The 27,882-nt window shown below is 39.0% G+C and overlaps 1 protein-coding gene across 1 annotated transcript; it reads right to left on the bottom strand.

Annotated features, from left to right (window-relative positions):
* TRPC4AP (transient receptor potential cation channel subfamily C member 4 associated protein) lies at positions 1-27,650 on the bottom strand. Its single transcript, XM_081196150.1, has 19 exons — positions 27,468-27,650; positions 21,715-21,843; positions 20,951-21,067; positions 17,322-17,379; positions 15,911-15,966; positions 14,964-15,092; positions 11,034-11,235; positions 10,684-10,872; positions 10,232-10,374; positions 9,847-9,978; positions 9,507-9,565; positions 8,496-8,597; positions 6,684-6,767; positions 6,159-6,249; positions 5,682-5,822; positions 5,485-5,593; positions 4,873-4,985; positions 4,492-4,698; positions 1-3,164 (listed from the first exon to the last, which is right to left on the bottom strand). The coding sequence occupies exons 1-19, from the start codon at positions 27,633-27,635 to the stop codon at positions 3,027-3,029; spliced, it is 2,367 nt and encodes a 788-aa protein (XP_081052276.1). The 5' UTR covers positions 27,636-27,650; the 3' UTR covers positions 1-3,026.
* Positions 27,651-27,882: the final 232 nt, after the last annotated feature.

Genomic DNA, 27,882 nt, shown 5'->3' with positions numbered 1-27,882 from the left:
TTTTTTTAAAATAAAATTATTTTAATAGTTTCCATTTAATACATTTATGTGCTGTTAGTAAATCAGCATTAATCTGGGCAGCATGAACATTAATCCACTTGAGATACTTTAAATTTCCAGGAACATTTGTTGGCCTGGTGAGGCCCACCCTCTTGCCACACAGCAGTTCCATTCCTTTAGTGATTAAAAATCCAAACCAAAGCCAACACAGCCAACAGTGACCTTTTTTGTTTTTCAGCCACATTTAAGTGTCACTCATCGGTATCACTCCTTGAAGCAGTTTGCATTTAAATCCAAGCCTACCATTGCAGTCTCTAAACATTTGCAAAGAAGATTCTATGAGAGAAGCTGTGGCGGGAGATCTCTCAGGCATACAAGCTCCCTGTAAGAACTAAAAGGCAAATGGTGCAGCCTGAGTCAAAAACCCCAGCTCAACTCCTTGCAATCACCTTGTAACAGGGATAGGGAACACAGGTGGCCTTCTAATTGTTGGTGGACTCCAACTCCCATCAGGTCTAACCACTACGGCCAAGGCTGATTGAAGCTGTAGTGCAGCAACATCTGAGGGGCTGCAAGTTCCTTACCCCTGGGCCTAGACCAATAAACTGGAAACAAATAGAGGAGCATGGTGGGCGATACCAAGCCACTCCCAGGAGTAGCTGAGGATCAGTCTCACCTGAGTCAAATGCATAAAAGGAACAAAGCAGCCTGACCATTCAATGACAAGGAAATATGTCATATATACTGGATGAAAATTAGTAAGTTCTTTGCAGACTGGATGCAATAATTAAAACGACTCAGAAGGCATCCAGTCTCATTTGAGCCTTTTAATACTTAGCGTTTAATTTGAAGTGTAGGGTTACTACATTTATAGAATCAGCGCATAAATATAACCTAGAATTTGGGGAAGGGGAAAAAGGATGAGCCCAAGAAGGAACAGGTTAAAACCAAGAAGCAAATGTCTGCTATAAAAAGTTACCTCAACACTTGGACTCATTTGATAACTGTCAAAGGCATGTGGAGTCAGGTAAAGCCAGTTTAATAGTGCCTTGGGATGAAAATTTTAACATATCCTTAAAAAAAAAAAAATCAAAAAGGATGTGGGCTGGTTGCTCCTGCACAGCAGATACATAATTTGCTCCCATATTTCCATTTTAATTTCTAACATACCACAAAGGAGAACACAGATTGGGTCAGTCTTAAAGTGCTGTGCTGTTCCTTCAATAGATGCCCAACCAATTAGATTATTTAAACTAGGCTTCCTCAACCTTGGCCCTCCAGATGTTTTGAGACTACAATTCCCATCATCCCTGACCACTGGGTCCTGCTAGCCAGGGATCATGGGAGTTGTAGGCCAAAAAATTCTGGAGGGCCGAGTTTGAGGACGCCTGATTTAAACCAAAGAGCAACTAGTACTGTGAGATAGATCAGTACTATACTTTTTATTCTGGAAGCAAGTGCCTTTGTTTTTTTATGAGGCAAATATATATTAAAATAGTATCTGTAAACAAACCTGCTGCAGTCCAGCTGTTCTTTCCATGGCGTTATCTGAAAATAAGGTGCAGCAAAAAGTGCAGGGTAAAGATGATGAGAATAGTCAAGCACTCCGCTTTCCCAGCTACTGTTAAGTTCCATGTCTGGAAATTACCTTTCTGAACCAAGACTGGTTCTGATATTTAAGGTTTTCCTTCATAGAGGAAAATACCATATAGTCATAGCATTCTAACACAAGACTTTTCAGGGGTATATTGTGCTATATGAGTATGTCCCAGAAGTATACATTTACACATTAAGGGACAATCAAAGTAATTTTAAACTGAGGGAGATAAAGGGCTGCTAAAGCTTCTTAAAGTGCTTTAGCACAGTAATGAAAAGAATGTTCAGAAAGTTTCTGACTTCAAATATTAGCTTATATTCCAAGTGACTTGTTTAAATGCCAGCAGTTACAAGAGCAAACTCAGATATTGTTGAGCAATTTGTCCCCAAACCAAAATCACTGGGCAGCATTTAATACATGTATCATTAGGAGAAGATCAGCCAATTCCAGTAACTATTACACTTCAGGAACAATAAATAAATATATATACACAATTGGAATAAAAGGTGTTAATTTTGCTATTTTAGCCTAGAGTGTTAGGTTTTCAAATAGCAAAAGTTCAAGAGTGGATTTTATGGTCAGCCAAAGCAGGACTGCAGAATAAATTTTCAACTTGAGTTGGTTATTTATTGACAAAATGGTCAGGCTGCGATATTTAGAGTGGGGGAAATCAGTTAATTTCAATTCATTAGTGCCTAGTCAAAGCTAGGCTCCCAAGACTAACCCCATCACCACAATGTATGCCTGTTCTAGACCACACTGTAAAATCAGCTGAAGACAAGAGATTTCCACAGAACGGAGAGAGATACTTCTGGATGCAATACCACAACAAGATAAAATAAGGGGTTTGGACACAAGTTTTGTAGGAGACAATCCCAAAGTAGTTTGCAAAGAAGTGAAGAGAGCTATTATCTCCAAGAATTTAAAAACAAAATACACACACAATCAGTTCTATATCCCAATGCAAAGGAAAAAGCAATAAAAATAGAAACTTTTAAAAGTGGCTTAAATGTGGCTGGTGTGCATCTGGCGTGCCCATAAAAATCGGCTTGTTTGGATGGCCCAAAAAATTGCCTGCACTTTTAATATCTAATTTTGGTAGCCAGGATAAAAAGCCACAGCTAACAACTGCACATCTGAAAGATCCCATCTATCAAACTCAAAGGATTCTAGCCACAGTGAGCAGAAAAGACTGGGCTTTTTGCAGACAATTTCGGACAGAACACAAGCATTCCCTGAATATGTTGACTAGGAAGTTGGTGATGTCTTGCTCTTCAAAACAGTGCTGAGAGCAGGGGATGGAGAGAGAAAACTTTAACATGGTAACATTCCATAGTTCCAAGTTTGTGCACACAGCATATCCCTGAAAATCCATTGTCTGCAAGATTCCCTCTGAAGCACAGTCCATTGGAAGCCAGAGCCTGAAGAATTACTCCTCGGCAAAATCTCTGTCCATGTCCATGTATGCCTCGTCAATGTAGCTAACTATGGCACAAGGTGATGTCCGGTCTGGGCTAAGCAGTATAGATACAGTCTCTTTCCAGTAGGAAAAACTAATACATGAACTCTGTAAAGAAGGTAGAAAAAAAAGTTTATGCTACAGCACAACAGCAAGTACCACTAAAATGCAGCTGTATCTAGCAACTAACTTGCTACCAAGAACAGAAACTTCATGTTGGCCCCACCCATTATCAAACACAGGGAAACTAGGAATTCATATTGAATTCAGAGCAACTTAGCCCAGTCTTCTTTCAGGAGCATGTTCTTTTGAAAGGAAAGGAAATTTTCTTAGAATGCAGAAATTATGCAATCAGTATGACCATTTAATAATTTTTTATAAATTTCATAAATTTTCCAAATAAGCTGCTGAATATGAACAAATATCACAGCAATGTATAATAAATATAATGCCCCCCACAAAAAAATTCTGATACTGCCCGTGAATCAAATCTGGGAAAGCCCACTGAAGCAGTTTTTTAGCATATAACCAATTGTTGGAGCCTGCCTAATTTTGACAGATGTTGTATTCCACAAGGCAGGTGCCCCTGTGCTGAAGGCCTTCTGAGTTACCATGAAACAAAGCTCCAGCACACATGGCACCACAGACAACTGCAGTGGACAGGCAGCAAAGGTGATCTTTCAGACAGCCTGGTTCCTAGTTGTTTAGGGCTTTATATGCCAACAAGTGAAACTTTAAATTTGGCCCAGTAGCACAACAATCTTTCTGGCCTGAACCAGGACATCCCCCATCCAGTAATCAGCCAGATGTCTCCAGGGAGACCAAAATGATAACGTTTTCCATATGTTTTTTACTATAGAAAGTTATAAAAACTGCCTTGCAGTGGAAAAATGTTATGACACAACTGGCCAAGAACACAGCATAAGCATTTCCATGCTAATCATGGTGTGTGGGGGGTGTATGTGTGTGTTAGTTACTATATAAAGTACCAGACAATGCTGGGCTATTGCTTCAAATTAACATGGACCAAATGCAAAGGTACATAGAAAGCACTGTTTTACTATAGCTAAGAAATTCAGTCTAGTTTAGATCTACCTACACAAAACATGGGTTCTCACTTTTTCAATGCAGATGTAGCCTGCATCTGAGGAAGCAGAATGTTTCTGTGGCAGCGCACAGTCTGTTCTGGCTTACCAAGAAACTGCGACACTGACAATAACCAAAAAATGCTTTAGTTTTGTTGAGAGCCCAACACAGCCACCTAAGAGTGTTCAGTTCTCGCATATTCTTAAAATACACCCTGACACTCATGTTGCTGTTGCATTACACTGCCTTAGCACTGTCATTACATCATCTATCTCTTTTACTCTTTCCCCACTGGGCCACAATTACAAAATATAAAGAGCATATTCCAAAGCAACTGGAACAGACATACATTTTCTAAGCAGGTGCTGTCCTTGTCCTTATTGAGGTAATGCTGTTGCCAGAAACGCAGAAGACTGTGAAAATTATTCAGGATAAATCCAGGGTATTTCTTGGTGTATTCCATCTCTTGCAGTGTCTGAAGATAGAAGGGAAGTTTGTCCTTCCTTCGGGCCAGCATTAAGATAACTAGACTTGTGTTCAGACAACTTACATTTTCCTATAGTAAAGAAAATAAGGATAAAAAATATAAAAGGCTCAAACTAACAGATATTCCCAGAGTCCATTTATGGAACACTAGAGTCCAACAGGTTAGGAACTTAAAGGAAAACATCACATTGGATAAAAAATCTATTTACATATGCTCCATGGGAGATCAGTGCCAGTTTTTTACCTGTGTGAGTGTCTGTACATGAATAATATTAATAAGCCGGAAAAGGAAGGACATCCTCATGGACATCTGTGACATGTAGGATAACAGGCGGCACTCAGACAGGACTTCTGCCACTGTAGGAGACAAGCCATTTGTTAGGTTGAAAGAGCTGAGCCAAAATCATTTTTGAAAGGACTAACAGCTTTGCCAATATTTGTTTCTATCCACTGTTCGTTAATTGAGAAAAGCAACCACATGAAGTGCCCATTAAAATTACCACTTTTTTAACTTCAAAGAAACTCAGACAAAAACAGCAGTAGCAACAATGAGTGCTTATCTATTGTGAACAGATACTAGGAGTTTTACCTGTTTGTTATCATCAGTTCATCCAAGCCTTAGTGGCTGCTGAAAATCTTTCTGAAGTTGCTGGCAGTGCAGCAAATATGCCACTGCTAAGCAGCATGGGGAAAAAGCCTGACCCTGTATGTACCTGCTCGCCATGGACCAGGAACCAATCATTGCACCCAATAATTCCAAAAGGATTTTCAGAAGCCACCACATCCCTGATGGTTATAGACACAGTTGCCCATATTTTAAAAACAATTTCTTGGTCTTAGAACAGACCGCAGTTACCTTTAATATCTGACTGGCTCTCAAATCGATCTAGAGACAAAGTAATACAACGAACCAGCATGTTGGAATCAACCAGTGAGCTGTTGATCTGATTCAAAAATATCTGAAACTAAAAAAGTAGAGTGATTAGGCTTTGCCAGCATCCAATATATTATAAGGCTGAGGATTCATCTGGGACTCTGGGGGTTTAGGTTTACCTTTTCATCCGTATTGATGTATTTATTAAACCTCTTGAAAGCATCTATGTTGAATTTCATCAGTTCTCCCAGAAGATCAAAGTAACTCTGAAGCACATCTCGTGACTTGCATTCGCTGTCTACAATGCAGTAGAGAATATGCTGGCAAGGAGAAAAATATTACCATAAAGATAATAAGCTTCACATTTTGCTTTCCGCAGGCAGAAATAAAAAGGGCTTTGACTTCCTATACTTGTTACGGGAAGGTGTTTTGACTTGCTAGGGGATTAAGCCTGATAATTTATAACTGTGGTTTCAGAGACACAGAGCACAGTAAAGTGACAAACTTCAGAAGATTAGACTGAACCCTAGATTATGACAATGTCTAAGAAGTTGATTAACTCTTAGTAAAGACTCCATGTTCTCTAAGAAATCAAGGGTTTAAGGGTTTAGAAGCATGTTTCACAAACATTTGTATTTAGTAAACATTTAGAATACCTCTAGGAGCCCTCTCTTTAGCAGGAACATCTGATCTGCATAAGAAGTAGCGCCCCGTAAGAAACTTTCAACTGCCCTGGCTTGCCAAAACCTGGTGCATAAAATAAAATTAACACCTTATATTAAGAAAGAAACATCCGGTTAATTGTAAATAAAAAGTGGAAACAGTTTTATGTGACATGCTCTTTTGATAGTGAGAACAGTTGCAGGGAAAGCAAAGCAAAACTTTGGCTGTATATGTGGATCTTCCTTATGTGTATCGCTAGTTAGGATTCAAAGTTTAAACAACTAAGACATCTTTAGAGACTAGGCAACTTTAAGGTCATGGGCAGGGTAGAAACCATGCTGAGAGAAGGTCTCCTATCCCTGAGCACTGCTGGCCTCAATTTTTTCAATTTAAGGACAAAACTAATCAAAACTGAAGTTTTTTAATAGTTGGCAAGGATCCAATTTCTCTCTGGACTCTGAAGATCAAGTTTTCCTACAAAAGAACACTATGCTTAATGTAGTAATAACAGAGCCCACCTGAATGATGATTCCGCTGGCTCTTTCTTCATTACCTGAAGAAGTCTGGTCAGCAAGCCTCTTTTCCCATCACAGACTAAATTCCTAAAACATGGGAAGAAATTACAATGAGTAAACCAATGGGCTGAAGGGGAATTTATTAAGAAAATATCTAGCAGATCTATAAAGCAATACCCAAGTAAACTATGCCAAGCTTTTGCAATGCTACAACCATTTCAAAATGGATGTTGTATTTTGAACATACTGTGACTCCATGGAACATTACAGTCTAACACCCCCTGCTGGTGAATGAATTTTCTATTGCAATTCTAAAAACCTTTTCAATGGGCTTGAATCTTAAGTTCTCAAGAAGAAAACCTGCATTTGTAAAAACCTTGTGCTCTCACACATAAACAGATACTACAAATTTTATTGTTTTAGCTTTTTGTAAACCGCTTTGAGGTTTTGTTTTGTTTTTGTAATCAAGTGGTGTATATTTTTAATGAATAAAATAAAACATGACTACAGTCTAAATCTAAGCCTCACTGAATGTAGGATATTTCTGAGCTTACATGCACAAGAACGGGTTGTTACTTTTCCATTATGCAACATTCAGAACTGTACAAACTCAGAACTTGCATATTCTAACCCAACAGATGTTAGTTCAATTTTTAAAAAAAGTTTTACACCCAGGGTTTTTTGATAGCCAATATGGAAATACTTGTATGTTCCAGATGTCTCTAGATGTAGAAGATTACACAATGTGTAATTATAGGGAGGTTATGAAAACAAGCAAAGGCAGAATGGTGTTGGCACATGGCTAAAACACAGAGGCCACCTTACCCGGTTTATCATTCCATATCAACTGAACTTTCTGCTAGGCAAATGAACAATAATCAGTCCCATGAATCCTCAAATGTTAGGAATCTGAGGGTTGAAGTCCATTTGCTTGCACCTTTGTCCTTCAAACTGACATCTACAGCAACGTTATTTCCCAGGCCAAATAGCTTGGAAAGGGGGCAGTAAGGACCACATCTTGCTACTACTTGTTTTGCTTTTTTAAAAAAGAATGCATGCCGCTATTGCCCACAAACTCAATCTGTTGTTTCTACGAAAAGGGTGAAGCTACGAAACCTGTTCCCTCTTAGATGGAAAGAATGTCCCATGCCTCAAATGCAGCAACATAAAGCATTGCACAAGCTACATTCATAAACAGAATGTGCAGCAATTCACTAGGAAGTCAGCACGACCCAATTTGGAATTTGTATGTAATAAATATTTAAACAGAAATATAGGTATAAAGGACATTATATAAATAAATATGTTCATTTGTATTAAGTGTATGTGTACTTTAAATACGTTAATTAAATTCCTTATGAAGTCCTATGTGATCCTTTTCCTGCCTCCCATGCATGTTCTCATCAGTTATCAAAATTACCTATGATTTGCAACCTCCACTCTCAAAATCCATCGCTTATGCATTCACACTCTCCAGCCAACATTAGCTGCTAAGTGTTCACAGGTCTGAATAAACAGACCTAAGTTCTGCCTCAAAAGGGACAGAGTTGGCTTTAGGGGTAGAAGCAGATTGTAAAGGACTGCAAGCAATCCCTAAAGGGCATATGTGGCCCCACCCAGATGTCCAATATACACTTCAGAAAGATGTCATTGCATTGTGTGAGTGATTCACGTTTTTGCTAGTTCAACATACCAACAAAGTTAGAGATAACCCAACTTATTGCAGGGGTTCAAGAGACAGGCCTGGTAAAATAGGATACTTGCCATACTTTCAGAAAGAACAAATGACACAAACATACATGCACTTCTCTCTACCTGTCTGTGTTGACAACTGCCTCTACTTCAGGGATGTTGGCTTTGAGGGATATTGCACTCAGTTCATTAAGCTCTTGGCTGTTTAGAAGCAGATACTTGTTCCTAATATAAAAATCAGGACAGAAGGAGTGATTACAAACATTGATTCTTTAATGCATCATCTACATTCCTTTTGCAAAAATGCACACAACTATGCTGGTTCTTCTGTGGTATCAAGGTTCTATTCAGTTTTACAGAAACACGGAGCCAAAACATAACTCTGTATTGGACAAATAATCTCACAATTTGGGTTTGAGCCCTGAGAATCCATAGAATGAACCCACAGAATAAACTACAGGTTGCATTCAAAGTAGCATTAGATAGTTCCTTGCACAAGCAGAATGACTTCTGCTTGTGCAACAGAATGTCTCCCCTTCCCCCATCTCCCCCTGTTCTGGGGTGTCCCCCCAACACTTTAGAGCAGACTTGGGGATGGTACAGGGGGCAAACTTCTGTTGCACAAGCAGGAATCATTCTGCTTGCGTAATTATTTAGCTGAATACTGTCATATTAAAGGAAATTGTGAAAAAGGAGCTCCTAAAATAGCAAAAGGCCAAGTTTCACAATTCCAGTTCCTTTCCCCCTGAACTTATTGATAAAGAATGTCCTAAATATAAGTTTAGATTTGGGGCAATCTGTTTAGGATCTCAAAATTCATGCTCATAGTGCCTTTGAATGTGTCCTCTGACAAAACTAGTCCAAACAGCTGTATTCCATTTTTTGGTCCCTTGTATGCTGGCAGCCACTGCACAGTCTCTCCCAAAATGTGCTTTACAAATACCTCCCAATATCTTTGCACTCACTTCTTGGAAGTGTAACAGCAAAACATGATCAAAACTATTACATATTCTTTGTATGTTACTTTTAAGGAAGTTCTAAATTATCCGAGTTACTTCAAATATGATGTTCCATCAATTCAGCAATACATGAAGTGCCACCACAAAGTTTATGGCAAACATATTCTATACTCACTCATGGTGATCACTGAAACTCTGAAGTAGCCTCAAAAACTGAATCTTCAATGTAATATCCTACAGAAGAAAGAAGTTGAGAATTTATTTTATAAGAAACATTACAGAATATCCTTACTAGCAGAATGGTAGAAACATCAAGTCACGACTTCCAGGCTTTAAAAAATATTTAAGCCATTTTAGAGAGTGATGATGTTACTAATGCAATCAGAAAAAAACACTAGTACGAAAAACAACTGAAGAGGCTAGCTATCAACATTATTAACAGCTATTATATGTGAGCTCTTAAGGGCCATTTCAAAAGAACATCCCCTATGCAGCAGCTTAAACCTAATACTCACCGGGCTACAGTCACAGTTTTGATTATGCCCATGCAGAACAAGGGCTGATGCTGAATGCTTCCGCCAGATCAATTTATCAAACAAATTATTAAGGCCAGGGATCAATCTGAATTCTGCTATCATCTTGTGAACCTAGGCAAGAAGAATAATCAGGTATATTCACTACAGGTATATTGTTCTAAGATCTTCCATAAACTGTGCCAGTTTATTCTTTTAAGCTCCCCCACCTCTCCACAAAATATAGCCCATTATATATATTAAAAATATCATAATCTACACACACACACTTTGAAAAGATTATAGGATTTTAAGTAGCTGGACCCCCATTTGAATTTTCAGAGCTGCTGCTTGCAGTTCACTATACACTTCTGATGCAGAATCTCACCTGATTCCTTTGCCTGCCCATTAAAAGGACACAGAGGACATACAAAACTTCCAGTTTATACATAATCTCATGCATAATCTTCATGGTCTGCGGAAGTTGATTCCTTGGTGAAGTAGAGGCAAATCCACTCTCATCTGAAGATTCTAAAAGACCAAAAAAATATTTAAAAAAATGGGCAAGGAGGTAGTTATATGATAGTTATCAATGCAACAAAAATGTAGGAAATGAGAAGATGCTAAGTTTCTTCAATGCAGCAGAAAATGAATACACCATCCTGAGGTATTTGCACAAGTCTTTCCAATCTTTTTAGGTACTGCTGCACACATGCTTCCATTCCAGTACGAAAATGTCAAAGCAAGAGTACACTGCAAGACAAGGCCACACGCAGATCTACAGGTGAAAAAGCTACCAGGATATTAAATGGCTGTTCTAGCAAATTTAAAAGCAGGTACCTGTGCTGCTTTGCTCTGTCTCTTCACCTGCCACACGCATTAGCGCATCAAGTACAAGTGCATTATCTAGCCAGGTGTACCACTCCTCCAATTCTTGAAGGAAACTTGAAGTTCCTGTTGTTTCTGAAACTTTTCTGGTTGCTAGTTTACACAGTCGTTCAATGAAGCCTGGTATATTGAGGAGTGCAGCTATGACAAGAAGCAAATAGGTTTGATTAACAAATGTTAAATTGATGGAACAACTATTATTAAAAATCCAAATGAAATCAAGTTTACTTCCATCTTAAAATACTTTAACTGAGTACATATCAATTTGAGTACATATTAATTTCAGAAACAGGATGCTTTACCTTGATTAATTTCCGCCCGAGAAGGACCCACGTTCTTTTTCTGTTGAGCATTTTTTGCAAGAAGTGTATGTTTGTCATCACTGCCTGTGTCCAGTTCTGAAATTGTAACTGCAAGGATCCTGCAGAAGTTTGCAAGCTGCTGTTGGTCAAAGCTAGAGACTAGACTGGAGAGGTTTGGAATATCCTCCAACTGAATCATTTCCTAAAACATGACAAGCGATATGCTGACTGCTAGTGACCCATAGATGATTTTTTTAAAAAAATAGCAAAGATATTATTTCCAAAATTCTTGCAGATTAAAACCCTATTCTGATCTCCATCTGAAACCACTAGCTAGAAGTGGAGAAAGGAAGCACTGATCTAAATGTCCCTAAACATGCTAACTTGCGCTTCATTTTGTCCCTAAGACAAAGGGGGATCCTGAACATATTCAGCTGAATGTGCTTAGAATACTGAAAGGGAAACCAGGGTTCCCATTTAAAGGGAGGAGTCTAACTGCATTAATATTCAGTTCAAAGTGCATTTGCAGTCAGGAACCTAAGATGCACTCAGCTGAAGGTCTGAAAAGGAGCTGGTGTGCACCTCTGTCCTCACCTCACTTTAACACTTTCTGGCAAACTCCTAGATAGGGCATTATATAGAGATAGGAACCTCTTAATTCACCACTCTGAAGAACATTAACATAATTTAAACTACAGTAAGCCTGCAATTTATATGGGGGCTATATTACAGGGATCATGCCTACAGCCAAAATCACATCTAGTCAAAACACATTGAGCTCAATGGCAGCTGGGATTTCCCAGACACCCACCCCCCTTTCTATTGAAAAGAAAAATATTTTTCTGCCAAGCATGTAAAACTGAATGGGCACAAGTAAATTGCATGCAAGTTGTGGGCTTACTGTAACCGTTTTACTTTTTATATTACTTGCTATGTGGCTCATTAGATTCTGTATAGCAAGTACTTAAAATGGATCAAATGTTTTGTATACATCTGTACAAAGGGGTCACCCCAGCAAAGTACAGAAGTTCTGATCATGTGGGGCTGTTGCTATCATATTGCTCCTTGACAAGTCGGAGCAGGAACAGAATCATAGAATCATAGAATCATAGAGTTGGAAGAGACCACAAGGGCCATCGAGTCCAACCCCCTGCCAAGCAGGAAACACCATCAGAGCACTCCTGACATATGGTTGTCAAGCCTCTGCTTAAAGACCTCCAAAGTAGGAGACTCCACCACACTCCTTGGCAGCAAATTCCACTGTCGAACAGCTCTCACTGTCAGGAAGTTCTTCCTAATGTTTAGGTGGAATCTTCTTTCTTGTAGTTTGGATCCATTGCTCCGTGTCCGCTTCTCTGGAGCAGCAGAAAACAACCTTTCTCCCTCCTCTATGTGACATCCTTTTATATATTTGAACATGGCTATCATATCATCCCTTAACCTCCTCTTCTCCAGGCTAAACATGCCCAGCTCCCTGAGCCGTTCCTCATAAGGCATCGTTTCCAGGCCTTTGACCATTTTGGTTGCCCTCCTCTGGACACGTTCCAGTTTGTCAGTGTCCTTCTTGAATTGTGGTGCCCAGAACTGGACACAGTACTCCAGGTGTGGTCTGACCAGAGCAGAATACAGTGGCACTATTACTTCCCTTGATCTAGATGCTATACTCCTATTGATGCAGCCCAGAATTGCATTGGCTTTTTTAGCTGCCGCGTCACACTGTTGGCTCATGTCAAGTTTGTGGTCAACCAAGACTCCTAGATCCTTTTCACATGTACTGCTCTCAAGCCAGGTGTCACCCATCTTGTATTTGTGCCTCTCATTTTTTTTGCCCAAGTGTAATACTTTACATTTCTCCCTGTTAAAATTCATCTTGTTTGTTTTTGCCCAGTTCTCTAATCTGTCAAGGTCGTTTTGAAGTGTGATCCTGTCCTCTGGGGTGTTAGCCACCCCTCCTAGTTTGGTGTCATCTGCAAATTTGATCAGGATGCCCTTGAGTCCATCATCCAAGTCGTTGATAAAGATGTTGAATAAGACCGGGCCCAAGACAGAACCCTGTGGCACCCCACTAGTCACTCTTCTCCAGGATGAAGAGGAACCATTGATGAGCACCCTTTGGGTTCGGTCAGAATACTTTACCTAGGCAACATGGAAGCCTATCATAGGAGAACAGTTTTGCAGGGGCTCCTATTCTATCTAAGTAATGTATTAGTTGGGCCATACAACCACCTTGAGAGATCATGCTGCACAACAGCAAAGGCAGAACCTCTTAGCACTTACTTCTGATATATTATTAACATTAATAAAGAGTCCACAAATTATACCGTACTTCATCACAAAACTGCATATTGTTTCATGCTGATTGGCTGGAAATTATTAATTGCAGGAATAATTTATTATTTTTCTTTAATTAGATGGGGGTATGAAGCTACCTTCCCACTGTCTGGACTTCTAGAAAATTAAAAGAATTTACTTCTTTTAGCACTAGCAGCTAAAATAATAATACTGAATATTGAAAAGAACATGACTGCAATATGCTTCTAGCTTAAACATTTTGCAGAGTTATCTTATAATGAAACTGAGAGTCTTAAAGACATCTGTGCACCATTCATGAGAGTGCAGGGTATAAAATGAGACTGGCTGCAGTCCCCTGCTTCTTGGTTTATCTTCTATTTCTTGTATCTCATTTTAGTTTGAATGAATTATACCTTTGGGAACATATTTTAAAATTATAACTGGTAAATTACTCTTTCCTAAGCAATTTCTTAAAATGGCACAATGCTAAAAAGTACTGACAGCGACTGACAACTAATCTCACAAGTTAGAGAACATAAGGAAACTCCTCAGATTCCTGAAAGTGGACAAGTTTCATGAAATGTTACATCCAAAGTTTTTAGCTTGTGTACTGCAAATAAATAATAGCATTTACGTTTATGCTATATTTGTCTCTGTGCAAACCCAAATAAGGTTTAAATAGCAAACATAATGGGGGTCAGGAAATAATGTCTCATCTTTAAAAACTCCCCCCTTTCTCTCTTGAAAACCTCAGCTATTATTTTAACTGGGAAAAGGGAGATCTAATTAAATCTGCTGATAAAACTTAAGTGCTAAATAAATGCATTTCCAAGATCATGATAAAAAAATTGAATCACAGAATTTCAGAATCAGAAGAGACCTTGGAGATCATCTAATCCAACTTCCTAATCAAAGAAGGATCTGCAATGCAGAACTTAAATACAACATCCCCGACAACTGGTTGCCCAGCTTCTGCTTAAGTATTTCCAATGAAGGCAAGCCCACCACCACCCAAGGCAGTCCATTCCACTGTCCAACAGCTCTTGGCTCTGAAACAACAGAAAACATATCTGCTCCCTCTTGCGTGCAATAGCCCTTCAGGTATTTGAAGGCAGCAGACATGTCTCCCCTTAACCTTTTCTTATCCACACCAAACCTACCCATTTTCCAACTGTCCCTCCAGACCCCATACACCATCCTAGTCACTATTCTCTGGACACATTTGCTTCACTGTTTCCTTTGTAAATTCCAGTATCCAGAAGTGGGCATAGTGCTACACACAACATTACTTTATTTGAGACTAGAAAGCTAAGGCGTGAATGGGGTAATCAAAGCAGTGCATGCAGAGATGTATAATGGGGGCTCACTGCAGCAGGCTCAATAAAAGGTACCCAGCCTTGCTATTACATGATGCCTTTCCAAAATTCCATTTTACAGTCAGGAGAGGTGCTGCCAAGCTACTCTTAAACATTACAAAGGAAAGACAGGCTAGGAGCAAGTAATATGGCTTTTTCCATTTAGGATACAATATTTTTTTTATCAGTTACTGAACTGAGAAGGGACTTCTACTTACAAGCTATTAAAGAGTTTTCAAGATTAAATGAGAACATGACGGTATAGGCTAGATTATCAACAAACCTTTTTTACTCCCAGGATGTCTTCTATAAGGGTGGCTGTTTGCAGGAATGTCTTTTTATTTGTCATCAATGTAAACAAGAACAATACAAAATCATTTCTTTCTGCCAATCGTTTAGTGACTCCTTCAGTCTACAATAATGAGAAACCACATATACACATGAGCAAAAGCTAACACTGCTGAGACAAACATCACATATAATTTTAAAATAATTTAGAAAAGCAGAGCTCTCCCAGGAGGCAGCAAAGTGGAAATTAAAAAGGAATGGAGAAAGTGCCTTTCTTGTTATTCCACATAGGATTCTGAACCTTTCCAGCTTTCTTTGCCTTTAAGTAGAAGAGCAATAAATTATCAACAGGGAAAGCTAGGCTGCTCAAATGACATGAGTATAAAAGTGCTTACCAGCTAAGTAAAGTATCCTATAGTCTTGCCAATGGATACAAATGTAATGTGAATGACAGGAATTATTGGTTTGTTTTCATGTAACATTTAATGTCATGAACTCAACTCTAGTTTTCAACACTAATTTTACATTGATAAAAAGTTTCTATTTTTTTTAAAAAAAACCCAGTCCAAATACTACCAATAACATAAAATGACCCATACAATTCCAGAATAAAATTTAAAAAGCATACATAACTGAAGAGAGTCTTAAACAGGGAATGATAACCAAGATTCCCACAGCAAGCCACTGCATTAAGGCTTAAAACACTTCAGCAATAAATAGCAATGAGTCCTTATTAAAAAGATGTTTAGACAAAATGCAAGCAGCAACAGGTTTGCTACAATGCAATTTGTGAAATGCAATAGAAATTTTAGCATCAAGAATATTGCAGCATGCAGCATTAATTTAATGCTTTGAATGTTTTTCTCTGTCAGACCAAGAATCCCCTAAACCTAGCTGTATCACAAAACAAAAATTATTGACAGAACAGAAAATATAACTTACACATATGCAAGTGTTGTACAATATGCTTAAACAATCCTTGATGAGGTCATCGCTTACTGCAATAGAAAAAACTGATTAAGGCTTCCTGAACAATCAACCACAAACAAAGACATATGTCACCACACTATTTAACAGCCCAAATGAACAAATGAAAAAAACCAGCAAGTATCTCAGCTGCTAAAATCCAATAAAAATGAGATCTGATCGAAGTTGAACACACAGAGGAACGACAACTATTATTAGGGCAGGTAGGCAATCCGTTCACATCAAGTTTATATGGCTGACAGAAATACTGCAGATATCATGTGATATTCCTGTTCTGAACACCACATGAAACAAGAAACTGTGAGACTTTGACTTCCTTTTATTACCTTATGAGCCTATATATATGCCACATGATTCTAGCCTTGCTTCTAAATGAAAGGGCATTTAGCTTGTCTGGATTGTGAAACTCTGTGCCTATTATTATAAGTAAGCAGTGCTGGTCCATTTGCTGATATTGTTTGTATTAGCCCAAGAAAGCTAGCCTTTGTTGCTTTGTATCCTGTCTTGTAATTCACAACTGTAGTCTTAACAATGGTTTCTTCTTATACTTTCACTGGGATACTGGAGTCTATTTTTTAAAAAAAGCTATTTTTAATTTAATTTTTAAGAAATCTACTTCACCTATTTCCTGTGCGTTCTTCTGTGTAAGATTTCTAGAACTAAATCCATAGACTTGGCTGCTCAGACAAACTGCTACTGAATACTGTATTTTTGGTTTTTATGGAAGCCGCCCAGAGTGGCTGGGGAGGCCCAGCCAGATGGGCGGGGTATAAATAATAAATTATTATTAATTATTATTATTAATAACCTGCTGGAGGCTTATGTATTGTTGGAACAGAAAGTCTGGTTCTTAGTATTTTGTTTCTCAAATCTTAGGTAACGTTCTGTAAAGCTCTGTGATTTTCCTAGCCAAAACTGGTGGACTCACAGGAGTGATGACAGTGGTTGGTGTTTAATTCTGGTCATTTGGCTACTGCTACCCAACAAGACTTGGACTTGCCTCCAGGGTTTGGGGAGCGGGTCCACACTGGTTATTGTGCATCACTATCCAGATGTTACTAAGTTGTCTAATGCTGTTTTATGGATGTGCTATGTTCACTGCCTATATACTTTGTTTATTGTGCAGTATTTAATCCTATAAACAAACACGGTTTACCAGCATTTATCACCTCTGCAACCATAAAAGTTAAGAAACTGTGTGGTTAAACTTCATTTTCATACATCATTAAAACACACGCACACAATGCTAGCAAACAAGTATTGCTACCAGTACTTGGTTTAGTGACCAATTACTCTATCAGGATACGAGAAGAGAAGAGAAGGAAACAAAACAAGGTTTGATGAAGGAAGTATATTACTGACTTACTTTTCTGCTTCTTCTTTTGTGTAATAAGAGTTGGTCTCATAAGTATTTCTACTAGAAGCTGTGAAAATTAGATACATAATAACTTTATATAGATGCCCCTTAATAAAAAAAGAACCTAATTTTTGGGCTATATTGAAATTTAAAGCAAACTACTTTAAAAAACGACAATTCCGCTCTATTGTACTGCACAAAACACTCAGAGTCCTACTTTACTATGCTTTTCTTCAAAACAATAGTCATATTTCAAGAGCAATGCAATGACATTGTTTGCCTTTTAAAAGAAACTATATGAGAAGTATGTTCGTGCATGCTGCAAAGCTGGTGCAAAGTTCCCACAACATTTCTCCCCTTCTGCTGCCATCCTGCAGACAAAAATTAGTCTGAATCTGGCTTGTTGTGTGATCTGAACACAGGCTTGTGGTTTCTCCTAAATAAGAGGCAAGCCTAAAAGAAAAATATTGCTTACCTGTCATGGTTGGTTTGGAAAGAAATGAATCATGAACCTGGATTCAGATGATACAGCAACCCAGACTCTGATTTATTTAATCTGTGGTGTGGCAGCAACAAGACTGGGGGAAGAACACTGCAGGAACTATTGAGAAATGTGCACACTGCTTGTTGATATTAGACAATAATATGTTTTAAAGTATGGTTTAATGGGATACAGTAGGCGAACTGGGCCAATGGCTGAATTCACAGGCAACTAAACCATAATTTAGTATTGTGTATAAGCTTTGGGACCATGTGACTGAAGAAGAGCTTGGAAGCATGTGCTTCCACTTTCAATGAAGTGCTGTTACCTGTTATCTCCAAGCACAGACAAACTACGGTTAGTGCCTAGTGAAACAAACCACCTTTAAATCATGACTGATTGTCCTAGCTTCCTTCAATACACTATAGTAAGCATTAACATAGGTTTGCTGTGCTTCAACCATAATGAAAAAATATTGAAATTAGGGGTGTACACCTCTGGCCTCTATGATGCAGCTATTCTGGGGGAAAGCACATAAGCAAAAGACTTAGCTATACTTCAGTGTTGTATGAAAATCAAGCTACAGTTTAAATTTATATTTATATTCAAAACAAAATCACTGGGGAAACAGATATTCAAAACTTTACTGAGGCAATGCCATTTGCAGAGGACATGGATAGTCTACTGATCTTTACATTTGCAGGGCAAGCTTTCCCCCTGCCACGTATTAATATTTTAAATATACACATATACTTACTAATGTTTCTGAATATACACACTGGGAAAACTCAATTCACACTTACATAAATATAAGTGAAGTGAATTAAAATAATGTATACTTTTATTCACCCCATACACCCTTTTATATGACCCTTCTTTTCCATTTCAAAGAAAGACTTGGGATAAGACTGATAAGGGGTTAAAAAAGACAGAAGCAACTATTGGAAAAGGAAACAATGTCACCCAGAAAACATTCCAGACAATTGTAGCAAAGCTATCTATAGGACTATGGAGCGCCTCCTGCCCTTGAAAATGGCCATTGCACATTCCTGCACCTTATGGAAGCCACCTGTCCTCCCTATCAGTTGACACAGTAGCACCAATAGCTGGTGCTTTCCCAGAGCAAGAATCAGGGCTGGCATCCAGTCTATTCTTTCAGTAGTGGCCCAGGATGTAATTGTACAGCACAACATACAGGACTGGACCACAAACCACCCCTCTATCGTTAAGGAGGACAGGACTCTATAATATACGCCTGTGGCCTCTCCTTGTGAAGGCTGCATAGAAGTTGAATACATTGCCACTTTTAAAAGCTATAGGCTACTTAAAAGCAAAATCTGCGCTGCCTGTAGCTTATCTGATCAAGACGTTATATCAACCAGCATCACTACTCAGTCTTTGTGCATATTAGTTGTAAAATTGTAGCTTATACAGACAAAAGGTTTTTGTAACTTCCCATTGAACTTGGAAGAGGATTTAAAAGATTTTGATGTAGTAGGCAGCTCCATATTTTAGTGTGAAATAGCTTAGTTTCAATATTAGTTCAAGCTAGCTATTAAGATTCTGTAGTAATAAAAGAACGTGCTTTTCTAAATTTATCTTTAAGATACAGACATGTTGCTCTCCAAGCTTTTAACTATGACCTTGTGTTTAATTTATAGACAACTTTTAGTTAGCTCTATCACAGACCCATTCATTACGGCCACTCATATATTGACAAGGGGTTCCATTGCCAGAGCCAGCCTCCCACTAAATGGAAGCTTTATTAAGATTAAAGATTTGGTTATGAAATATGCAAAAGGAAACTAGACACTTTGTACTTAATATACTGGATTCAAGAGGCTAAGTATTAATTATATACGTCAGGATCCTATGACTCTCAAGAAGATTGAATATCACTTCTGAGCCATGACAACCCTCAACTTTCTTAGCACTGAAATTATGGGTGCCCCATAAACATTTTGAAATGCTGAAGGACAGTTGGCCAGTCAGGTTATGAGATGCCTAATATAGAATGCATTTACCTTGCAACACAAAAAATACGCAGTGCCTCTGATGAAGAGTCTTACTTCAAAATATACTGGGTGAAATAAGTCACACACTTCTAGTGCCACTTACAGCAGGGGTGCAGAACCTGTGGCCCTCCAGATTATAAGCATGATCAAGGATTGTTGGAGTTGCAGTGTTCAAAACTCCCACTGTTCTAAGGCACATTTTGTGATAGGGAATTTCATTAGTGTGAGGAATTTCTAAGCTCTGGCTGCAGTACTGAACCTAAGATTTCAGATTAAAACTGCAGAGTAGAAGGAAAGGGGGACATTTTTCTGCCTCCCCACTTCCAGCTACTCTCTGAAGACTGGAGAAGAGACCCTCTTAAGAATATATGGGGGGAGCGGGTGAAGGACTAGACCATGTAAAAAATGAACATAATATTTTAGCTGCAGATCCTTCCATTTTCAGCTTCGGAATTCTTGTTATAAAAAACACACCTAGACATTCCATTGTTGCACCCATAACCTAGGTTTAAGGTGCCATTTAACTTTTATATCTCAGTTTCTAACACTGTGGAGTTGTAGTCTGAGGGCCAAGGTTCTGCACTCTAGAAGTTTCTTCTGATTTTCTGTATTAGTGCCCTCCATCCTTACCTCTCTTGATGCTACAAGTACCCCATGGACTGCTAGTTAGTCATTCCTGCTAGAGAGAAAACATTCCTGTTCCTTGTGATACTCAATCTGATTGAGGGAGATTCCTTCCTAGCATCCAATAAAGTGATGCAAATTCATGCTGCTTTACACCCCCCTAACCCAAAAGAATGGAAGAAACACACCAAGATCACATAACTAGTTGCACCCTGTGGCTGCTTATTCAACTTGTAGAGTGAAATTGTGTTTTCTCTTAAGCCTTCATTTTCTAAGCCAAAAGGCCAAGTTACTTTAGTCTCCAAAAACACAATATTCCTATTGTAATGAAAAATCCCTTCCTTACATTTTAAATTTGGCTTTCTTGGGTAACCAAACCTTCCTATGGCTGTACTATTGTCTTGAACAAGAGTATTAGTATTTAATTATTCCTACTACCAACGCCTCACTCAATGTGTTAGTTACTGTATTTGACAATATGCTACAGCAATTTTTTAAAAAAAGTAGAAACCACTTACATCAACTCCTCCAAATAAGTCAAATGTGTACGTATTTGGAAAAGTGGATTCTTGAGCAGACTTTCTCTCTTCTGTGACAAATGCCATAGCTTCCATTGAAAGGAGGGGAGAAATCTCCTGGCAGGGAACAAAAGTTAAAGTTGTAAGTACTGAGAGATACTTCATATCAAAGCATATTATTCAAAGTAGTTGCAGAAGGTTACTGAGGGTACTTATGAGATTTTCAAAACATCAATTTGCAGCACCAGATAGCCGATTTCATAAAAAAATATACAAATACAGATTAATTCACTGCATCAGCAGCTAAATTGTGATATCAGAAAACAGAACAAACATAATTATTCTATCAATGTAGTCTGAAATGCCAAGCTTCCAAACATGCAAGATTGGGAAAAGAAATGATTTCTAACTAAATATGTGAAACACATTTGTTGAAATTCACTTTATATGAGCAGAACTTGAACCAATACTCAGTTCCTTTTTACTCTTCTGGAAAAAATAACCAAAGGGTTGGAGAATCTTCTGTATGAAGAAAGCTTAAAGCTTTGAGGATGTTTAGCTGGGAGTGGGGGAGACAACAAATGAGGGCTCTGATAGCAGTCCATACAATTATGCACAGGATGGAAATAGCTTTTGGAAATGCATTTGAGGGGCCACTGAGAGAATCTGTGACTAACACGTAACTTATGAATTGACTTAAAATATCAGAGGAAACTGAGAATGGATTCTGCTGCATGCATCAGTCTGCCAGTAAGAAGCATTACCTTTAAGATGCCTTGGCACTGGGATAAATCACTGTTGGGATGACTGTTCTCATACAGCTTCTGTAACAGCAAGGGAATTCCATTCCACTTTGCTTGTTTATCTCTTTCCTTTAACAAAGCTTCTGTGAGCTACAAGACAAGATAAAGATGAGACTGACACATTTCTCAGATATAATATATTTTATACTGCCCCAGAGCGTGCATCATGCTACCTTATGTCTTGGAAACTGGTCACTATACCTAAATTGTGAGCTCACTGTATCTGATATTCACTATTACACTAGGTCTGTTCAGGCATCCCCAATCATGCAGAAACTTCTTTTTCTTGATATAGAAGGGACAACAAATTGCCTTCAAACTTGGAAGCCAACAGTTAATTCTACTGACCCACTAGAATACATTAAAAGTGTCCCTGAGCTCACACAGTATGTCCTTTCCTTTCCACTAAGCAAGTTTCCTTCCCACACTCTGTTGAGGAGGGCTCATAAAACTCATGGTATAAGTCTGAGTCCCTGGATGTCTTTCTTTAGAAATTAAAGACTGTCCCCATCTCTCCAACAAGCATTCTAAATAGCAGGTAATGGTGTTAACAATGCTTCCACAAGAATAGAAGTTCTTTCATTGTGAGTGAGATTTGGAAATTCAGTTGTCATTCACGTGAAAATCTGGATACAAAGAGGGTTCTGTATTCTGATACAGGCAACACTGTGTGACCTTAATTACAACAGATCTTTAGTGCCAAGCAGACTGTAACATTTTGAAGAATGGGGCCAGTGATGTTTAGTCAAATACTCTGATACTCATAACAGGACTAGTATGGTTTACTCACTGAAAATTGTACTTTTGTTAATGTATTAAATCCACATATGTTCATTGCATCTTACTTATAAAAAAAACTTATAGGTGTGTGTTCTAATTGTCCTAACACTTGCCAAAGCAGATTTCTGCAAATTCCCCAACAACTGATATTGGGACTTGTGCTTTTTAACTTGGTCATAAATTATTTAGAGTTGATGGTACCAAAATGATCTGGATAGTTAAAACAAAAATGAGGAAGAGCTTTGAAAGGATCTATCTAAACTGGGTGAATAAGCAGTAAAATGGCAAATGTAACACTATGTAGTCAAGTAAACTGATGCAAACTGGGGCACTTTTCTCTCTAAATTTCACAAAAGGAGTCTGAATTGGTGGTGGTGGTAACTGAATAGAAATGAGGACTTGAGTTTGTGGTGGATAGCTTGATGAACATGTCAAGCCAATGTACAGCTGCTAAAACATGATTTTTGAAATCAGCATTAAAAATGTTTGACCTTGGTCAACTGAAGCAAACATTGCCATTACAGCTGGGGGTGGGGTGGAGGACAGATTTATAATCTCCCAGGCTCCCTTTGAAGGTTACCCTAAGGAAAATGGGAAATATTGTTTTCAGATATCATTGTGAGTTAAGCTTTTCCTCATTCGTCAGCTGGTTAACATAGTTTAGCTATTGTAAACAGTAGTAAAAACCAAGCCACCCCATAATTTCTTTTGCTTAAAGCTTTTCCCATTCAAAAACAGTCCTAAAAATTCTTACCATTCTCTAGTAGGCCAATGTCTAGTGCTGAATTTCCAAAACATTAAAAAAATAATAATAATCCACCAGCAATATTTTCCATAGTATTGAAAACTGACAGCTAGGCTCTGAATGTGATCTTTTTTAAGGCCACCTAGATCAAATCTGTAGATCAAGAGATTCCCTGCTTTCTGTTATAACTATACTATATTAATAAAACCCACAGCTCTCACATACGAGTATTGCAAAGGAAATAAACAAAGTTATCAGCCAGAGTAGTGATAATGGTGAGGTATGTTAACAATATGCAACTGCTGACTAGTTTGTTGCTAATAAAAAATACTAATACAAAAAGAAAATTAAATTGCTTTCCCTGCTATATCATCCACCTATATTTTTCTTTCGTAGATTATTATCTTCTTTATAAAAATGAAAATGGGTTGTTTTTTTAAATTGTCATTGGCACAGATAAATTATAAATTCACAATGTTGATAGTACTGTAAATAAAGGGTTGTATCCAACATAGTGCTATATGAACATTCTATCTGTGCAATAATTTCTGCTTGTGCAACAGAACTTCCCCCCTCCTTTCCCCCTGCATGCCCCCTAAACCAATTCTAGAGGGTTACCTCAACCTTACAGAGCAAAGTTGGAGAGTGTGGAGAGTGTGTGTCAGGAAAGTCCAGTCGTGCAAGGATCAATCCTTGCACTGATGGGATACTGTCGTTTCATTCTGTATTATCTTTAGATTCATAAACTAATATTTTGTAAATTATCCTGCATTTTCAATATCCAAAATATAACTTACTCTACACAAGTGTGTTATCCTCATCTTCCTTCCCTTATTTTATCAAAATTAGGAAGCCTTATTACACTTAAAATAGTCTAGATTTTCAATAACCACTGAAGGGTTAAAATAAATTTTCTAAGTAGGGTTGCTTGTCAAGATGTGAGATCTAATTTAGCGGAAGCAGGTGCCTGCTTACACAATGCGGCTTTCCCTTCATTTCCTCCTCATGGACCCCCAAAACACAACCCCCAAATCTGCTCTGGGGGAATTCAGGGACCATTCAGCAGATTTTAAGGGGAGAGAAGAGAAACTAGAAATCCCATTGTGCAAACAGACAGACATCATTTAGATGTTGGCCAAGTGGGCAGCTTATGTGTGCCATCAGTTTTGTCAGGTTCTAGACAGGATTAACGTCACAACTCTTTTCAGATATAAGGACTCCTCACATTATGATTTTTCTTCACAGATATAACTTTCACTATAAGAAAAACAAACAAACTAGATTTACAAGTATCTTTTGTTATGCATACCTGAGCTGGAAAATCACAGTTTCTGTACTGTGAACACTGGCACCAGAAAAGATGTGTGTGATTGTAACATGCAGTAGTGATGATGCCCATGCAGAAAATGCAATGTGCATGACACAGTGATGAATTCTCCCCTCCCCATGAAAATGCTATTAAAATGCAGATTCCATTACCGTGGAAAAGAATCAATGCTTCAAATTCTTTTTTCATTCCCAATCTTGCAACAAAACAGTGACAAGAACCTTCTACACAAAAAGTTTTGACTAGCAACTCCATGCTAAAGTGTTGCAGCAGAGATAGGTAACTTTGGGCCATTGCAGCTTCCCCACCCCCCAACTCACAGGGACTTCTATTTTAAGAAGTCCCTGTGAGCAGAACAAAACAGTATTTTAAATTCAGCATTCACACTTAACAAAGCTTCTGGCTCCACCATTTTCAGAGAAGAGTTTTTAAAAATTCTGGATGTAAATTTCCATATAATTTAGTTTATTGTGCCAAAAGAGAAAGGAATGCTGATCAAGCATGAAATATATGCAAGCAAACAGCACAGATTCAAAGGTTCAAAACTCATTGAAGAAACCCAACTAGGAGTTTACAAGATCAATGTCATCTTTTCCACTAGTCATCAAACCAGAACTCTTCTAGTATTCAGGGGAAATGACTAAAGGAAATGACTTAAGTAGGATAGGCACAACATATTTCACTGAAGGACAAAAAAAGAACTGAGCAAGTTAGGTTATCCTGGTAAGTAAATTCTATTTTCAAGTTAGAAAAAAATCACTTTAGGCAGCTAGAAACTTGCCTCAAAGGAATATAATTTTTAACATTTAGATTGTGCATTTTGATCATAATCCAACAGTGTTAAAACTCCTTTAAATCACTGAAAACAGCAGGCTTCGGTGTACCCAGCTCAGTGCTGGATTGCAACATTAAATTATATTGTGTATTGTGAGGTATCACATACAAAAGAATATTTCTTCAAAAAATTTCACATATATTTGTGGCAAATATTTTCATTTTGGATGGTTCCAGGACACAGTAATAGTCCATGTGGCTGATTTTCCTTATACCAATGCAATCCAACTAAACTTACAGAAATGGGAATATAAGGCATCTTTCTATTTCTGTAACACCCTTCAGAGACAGGACAGACTTGCATACCAGAATGGTAGATCACTATTTCCCATTCCCTATCTTGAACCGATACCATTATGTCTCCCATTATATAAAAAAAACCTTGATTGGCCTGACTTAATTAATCCACCTTTATGTATTGGTTAAGCAAGCTGTGTTCACAGCAAATGCTATTTTTAACATTGATAATTTTAGTACGCTCCAATATGAGTCAAACACATCCCTGTAAAATTTAGGTTTTAATAATGTGCATGTAATTCTTATCCAGATACTTTTTAAAAATAGCAATTGTTTGTATTTGAGGTAGTTGTTTCAGATGCTACTAAAATTATTATGCTTTGATGACAGTAAATTATGTTTGATCAAAACCATTGCCAAAGCTGAAATGAATGTATTTTGAGGACATGATTTATTGAATCCTTTCATTTTTAAAATTTAATACTTATGTTTTATTTAGGTGATTTCAGTTAAAAGAAATAAAGGGATACAGGAAAAAAGAAGAAAGGGAGAACAACATAATCAACAACAAAGATACTTATAAAAGCAAAAATATAGATCTTTATTGAAGTTGGGTATTTTGTGGACTGTAGTCTTCAAATAAATGAAAAAGGTTAGAAAAAATTATCTCCCTCAAAGGCAAAAATGGGTATAAATATCCATTCCTTTGAGCATCTCCCATTCTTCCATTTCAGAGGCCAATATCAACTTTTGCCTGATGCCCAATTTTAGCCTTGCTTATTCAGGTAATTATGATTTAATTAGAGTTTCACAGCTCAGTATCGATAATCAACATTGTGGATTTGCAATGTTGGTACTTCAGGTTTTTATGGCATTAACTTCATATGTCTCCCCCCCCCCCCTGCAATGCTTAAGTTCTACTAAATAAAGAAAACGTATTTGATATGTGTCCTTGGACACTATTATTTCCTAATGCTCCTAAACGTGGCAGCTGTTATGGAGGAAAGGAGGTGAAAAATTCAACTGCCAGACTTTGTGTCTGCTACATAAAGATCACACTTTTAAGATTGCCTCTCGGAACACAGCAAAATTGCCACACGTTGACTCAGCGATGGAGAACACGGTGACGGTGCTCTTATATTCTGCCAACTGACTCCAGCTTGGGAGTCATACCTTGCCATGGGACTGTGCAAGACGCCCGTGCGCGCGCAAAAAACTCCGGCGAGCAAGGCAAGACGACACCTTTCCAACGAAGTAAACTGGATTGCATGCTACTGGGGGAAAGTTACCGGACTTCAGCAAATGCCAGAGGCAATGGCCTTATTAACAGAAAAGCCGTTGAGAGTTGCAGACCAGGAAGCCAAGCAGGCCTCGCAGCAGCAACTCCAGGATTCCCTGGGAGCCCAGAAAGACGAGCGGCAGAAAGCCTCTGACTCCCATATTTCCGAGGGTGGGGGAGATGGGATAAAATTGCCCGAGCTCGCCTTAACGGGTGCCAAGAAGGGCCGCCTCCTGGATGCGGGTATGGGGTTGGGGAGAGACAAAGGGGCGGCATCACACGCGAGGGAGGGACAGGGGCGAAAACCAACCCCCACTTCCCACCCCAGAGTGAGCGGCAAAAGGCAAGGCTAGAATGGGACGTGGCTCGGCCGCGGCCTCGCTCCCCGCCTCGTCCCTCCCTCCCGCCGCCGCCGCCCCGTCTCCCGAGCGGAGCTTCTTCTGAGGGAGGTGGCGTGTCGGCGTCGCCTCAGCCTCGGCCTTCCCACAAAGCCCGCCTCAGCCCCACGGTACCTGCGGCCCCCGCGACAGGCCCCGGCCACTGAGCTGCGCCTGCCGGAGCTGGGCCAGGATGTTGGCCGGCCTTCGGCAGGCTCCCGTCCGCCCCGGCGCTCCGAGATCCGAGCCCGCTGCCGCGAGCGGGGGCGCCGCTCCTGCTCCTTTCGCCGCCGCCGCCGCCATAGCCGCTCCTGCCTCTGGCTAAACAGGAAGCGCCCCTCCTCTCAGGCGCTTTGAACGGAACGTCTCCCGGGCTGCTCCGCAGCGACCCCAGCTGGCCCGGCCGCGCGCACAGCCAGCCGCCTCCTGATTGGTGGGGAAAGGAGTACGCGCCTGCCTCTTCCCGTTTCCCCCACTCCCCAGGAGCTGATGGGAAACGTAGTCTTTGGCCGTAAACTGCGAGCAGCTTTACTCGCAGAAAGGGATGCGT

This window comes from Podarcis bocagei (assembly GCF_964188305.1).
Source record: "Podarcis bocagei genome assembly, chromosome: 5".
NCBI lineage: Eukaryota > Metazoa > Chordata > Lepidosauria > Squamata > Lacertidae > Podarcis > Podarcis bocagei.
This window is presented reverse-complemented; position numbering and strand designations above follow the sequence as displayed.